The 3429-nt window shown below is 34.0% G+C and overlaps 1 protein-coding gene across 1 annotated transcript; it reads right to left on the bottom strand.

Moving 5' to 3' along the window:
* Positions 1-1518: 1518 nt before the first annotated feature.
* Positions 1519-2728, bottom strand: LOC110036840 (primary amine oxidase 1-like). Its single transcript, XM_020741374.1, is given in 3 exon segments — positions 1519-1881; positions 2038-2582; positions 2663-2728. Coding segments are annotated over 3 exon segments (648 nt in total). The 3' UTR covers positions 1519-1844.
* Positions 2729-3429: the final 701 nt, after the last annotated feature.

Below are 3429 nucleotides of genomic sequence, written 5' to 3'. Positions count from 1 at the left end.
GTTTGAGGTTACGAGTAGTGTTATCACCCAACTAATCTTATCTTATGTTTTAATTAATTGATGCAATAATACATAGTTAAAGATAAGAGAACCTTGATTAGCAACATGGATGACCTTAACTAAAATTAATGTTCTTTTGAGGCTATAATAAAGGTTGAAATAGTATAAAATTATATCTTATAAATAAATCCAAACTTTTGTGCATTATAATATTAGAAGGAAATATAGAAAGGGATTTTATCATCTTATTGTGATTCAAAGACCTTACTTATATACATACAGATAATTTCTGAAATAAATCATACACAAACATTTACAAGAGGTTTGTTCCATTAAAAATTTATTAAGGAATAAATTTAATGGAACAACTTAATCAAAATAATTCAACTAATGTGAGTTATAGTTTACAAAAAAAAATGTCATTCAATATTTTTAAAGTAGGCATTTATAAAATATAACATGCAACAATTATGACTGATGTACTTCATAATAGAAGTAAAAAGAGTATTATGGTATTGATGATATTGTTAAGAGACCTTTAGTTGTATACTTGATCATTTTTCTTATAAGAGGAGAGAACATCAATTAAAAATAAAGGCATTAACTTAGATAAAGCATAAAAAATGTGATAATGACAAGATTCAACCATATTAACAATGATGGAAGTTGGCTTCGATGGCTGGAATTGACCATTATCTTGGGTAGTAATAGTAGCAATTGGATTTTATAACAATAATATAATAAATGATGGGCATCCATTTTGGAAGTGAATATTATTATTCGAGTTGGTGTTAACAATGAATGGTGATTATATTAGCACACACAAGCATCAACATTAGGGTCATTGTTAGGCATCAATAATAGTGGTGATAACATGTGTCAATATTGGTGGCAACACAGGTATTGGTGTTTTCATCAATAAAGGACATCAGTGTATGTTGTGATTAGGAGCATTAGGATTGACATTAATGATAGGGGTCAACATTGTTGGTGATAGTAGGGAGCTATACAAGGTAAATGGCTAATGTAAACCGTTTTTGTGAAGATGGATGCTAACCTTGGTGCATAAGATGACTATTAATTTTGGTGGCACTGGAATGCATTAGACTTGTTCAGATGCATTAATGTTTAGTACAAGGACGGGTGTTTTGACTTATTTATGATAATGCATGTCTATTCTAGGATTAAAGCACACTATCAAACAAATCATGTTAAACTTCTTTAAGCAAACTTATTTTTGGTCATGTTAATTTATTAATGATATAAGAATTCAACAATCTCAAATATGTCATAGTCTGTTTTTTCATACTATTCAATTAATCATTTGCTTAAAATGGAACTCAGATAATCTTAAAATTTGAAAATTTTTTTACTCGAATTCTTCTGTGCTTTGAGATTTAAGACAAGTGCTGTCCAATATTTTTTGGATTGGATTGATCATTGAGATCGAGCAAGGAGAATGGTATGCTTAAACTGCCCCAATAAATTTCCCCCAAAACCGCCTAATCGAGATGAATATAATTGCAACCAACAGAAACTAGATTCACTAAATGAAAATATAATAGCTGCCTAGAGAGTGCATAAGTACTATTTCTAGCCTCTGGCATACATGGGAAGTGGAAACTACGGCAAACATAATCAAAGTACTCGACGACAATCAAACGGTAATCCTGATATCGTCTTGCATTTACCTAGTTCACCCGATATTCCTTATTGAAAGGCTGCGTCTTGATCAACGGATTTCTCTCGAAGAAGTTAAATGGACGAAGCTCAAACTCACAGGTTTACATCGGCGACAATGGAAAATCCTCTTGGCTTGGAAAGTGATGTATGCCTACAGTTTATCATAATACAATATCTGTGTTGTTGATGGATCGATTCCTGCATTAAAAGTTTGGAGATAAATAAGAATCTGGAATTAAACATCCAACGATGAATAATTAGTCATAAAAAGAGCAGAATTACATACCTCATGCTTGTTTGATGTAAATTTAATATGGATTGTTTGAAGTAAAATTATGTGCAAAATAAACATACCTCATGCTCCAAGCTGCCAAGTTATCATCCCCGCTACTCTGATCTGCATAGAGCCCGGAAACCCACTTATCTTTCTTGTTGTATGGCGTCACCCACAATTGCTTCTTGGTGTAACCTGCTCTAATTTGCGGGTAGTCATCATCAATCAAAAGAGAGGTAGCTGCCGCACTACTGCTGATGAGGCGATAGCCAACCATGTTGCCGAGCTTAGTCTTCACATCTTGGTTCACAACAAACAATTCTACTGGCGGCGCTGTGTTGAAGTTCATGCGACCATCGGCCTAAGTGGTCACCGTCTCTTTGACGACAGTCCAGTAGATCTTCCTCGGCGTACTTCCACCATTCACCGTCACTATCTTGAGGTTGGCCTTCACAAAGGAGTTAGCCGTGCCGGCGACGTCGAGGTCAAGATGATAGCTAATGTAGTGGTCAGGGGAGACACTGATAGTATTGGGTGCCACCAACTCTCCGTGCTGCTTACCTCTTATCTGATTCACATGAGTGTAACTTGTGGCTCGGACTTCCATCATTCCGGTGAACCCTACCTGGACAATGAGATGCAAGTTGTTTATCATTGATATATTAAGAATGATTAAGATTGATATTTTAGGGTTAGCCTGCTTACCCAAACTTTGATGGCGCCGCATGTCTTGAATTCCCAGTCGAAGACATAGTCATAATTCCTCGACATCGCCACCGACCTTACCACCAAGTTTACCTCCGCTCTAGCTTCGGTGACATGGAAGTCATTGGCTATTTTAAAATTAACGACTCATTTTTAACTTCAAGTAAGGAATTACCAATTATGGTCATCTAATTTACTCTAAACAATTCAAATTAGTAAAATAATTTTATTTATAAAATATTCAAAATTTCAAGTAAATAAAGATTAACGATGGTTAAAATATAATTATGTGTTTTATACAAACAACATTGTAGGGAGGATGCCAAGCAAAAAAATTGAAGGCATTTCATAGTATCAAAAAGTTAAATAAAAGTTAAATTGCATATTTTAAAATTTTATTTTTCACTACTAAAAATAATCGAGGTCAGTTATATGGCACTTTGTTTTTACAAAATGATAAATGTTGGACCCCGACTTATCCATAAACTCGCCTTACCAAGAAGAGTGTTGAAGAAAAAGAGCTGCAATATAAGTGAGATGGGAGAAAATGAGAGCAAATTAATACTTCTAATTTCTCTCTCAGAAAGAAATTCCTTACACTACTCTTCTCAACTAGGATGTGAGTCAAAAGGTGTGAGATAATTTTCCAAACAATTCATATTTATAAAATTTCAAACAACCAAAAACTATTTTGTTGTGAATTTCACATTTAATGAGCTCTTAGGTGATTACCACAAAAAGGATGAGCCCTTCCAAACAAAAAAAGT

Source organism: Phalaenopsis equestris, unplaced genomic scaffold (genome assembly GCF_001263595.1).
Source record: "Phalaenopsis equestris unplaced genomic scaffold, ASM126359v1 Scaffold211591, whole genome shotgun sequence".
In the NCBI taxonomy this organism is placed as follows: domain Eukaryota; kingdom Viridiplantae; phylum Streptophyta; class Magnoliopsida; order Asparagales; family Orchidaceae; genus Phalaenopsis; species Phalaenopsis equestris.
The sequence above is the reverse complement of the archived record's forward strand: the minus strand, read 5'-3'. Positions and strand labels throughout refer to the sequence as shown.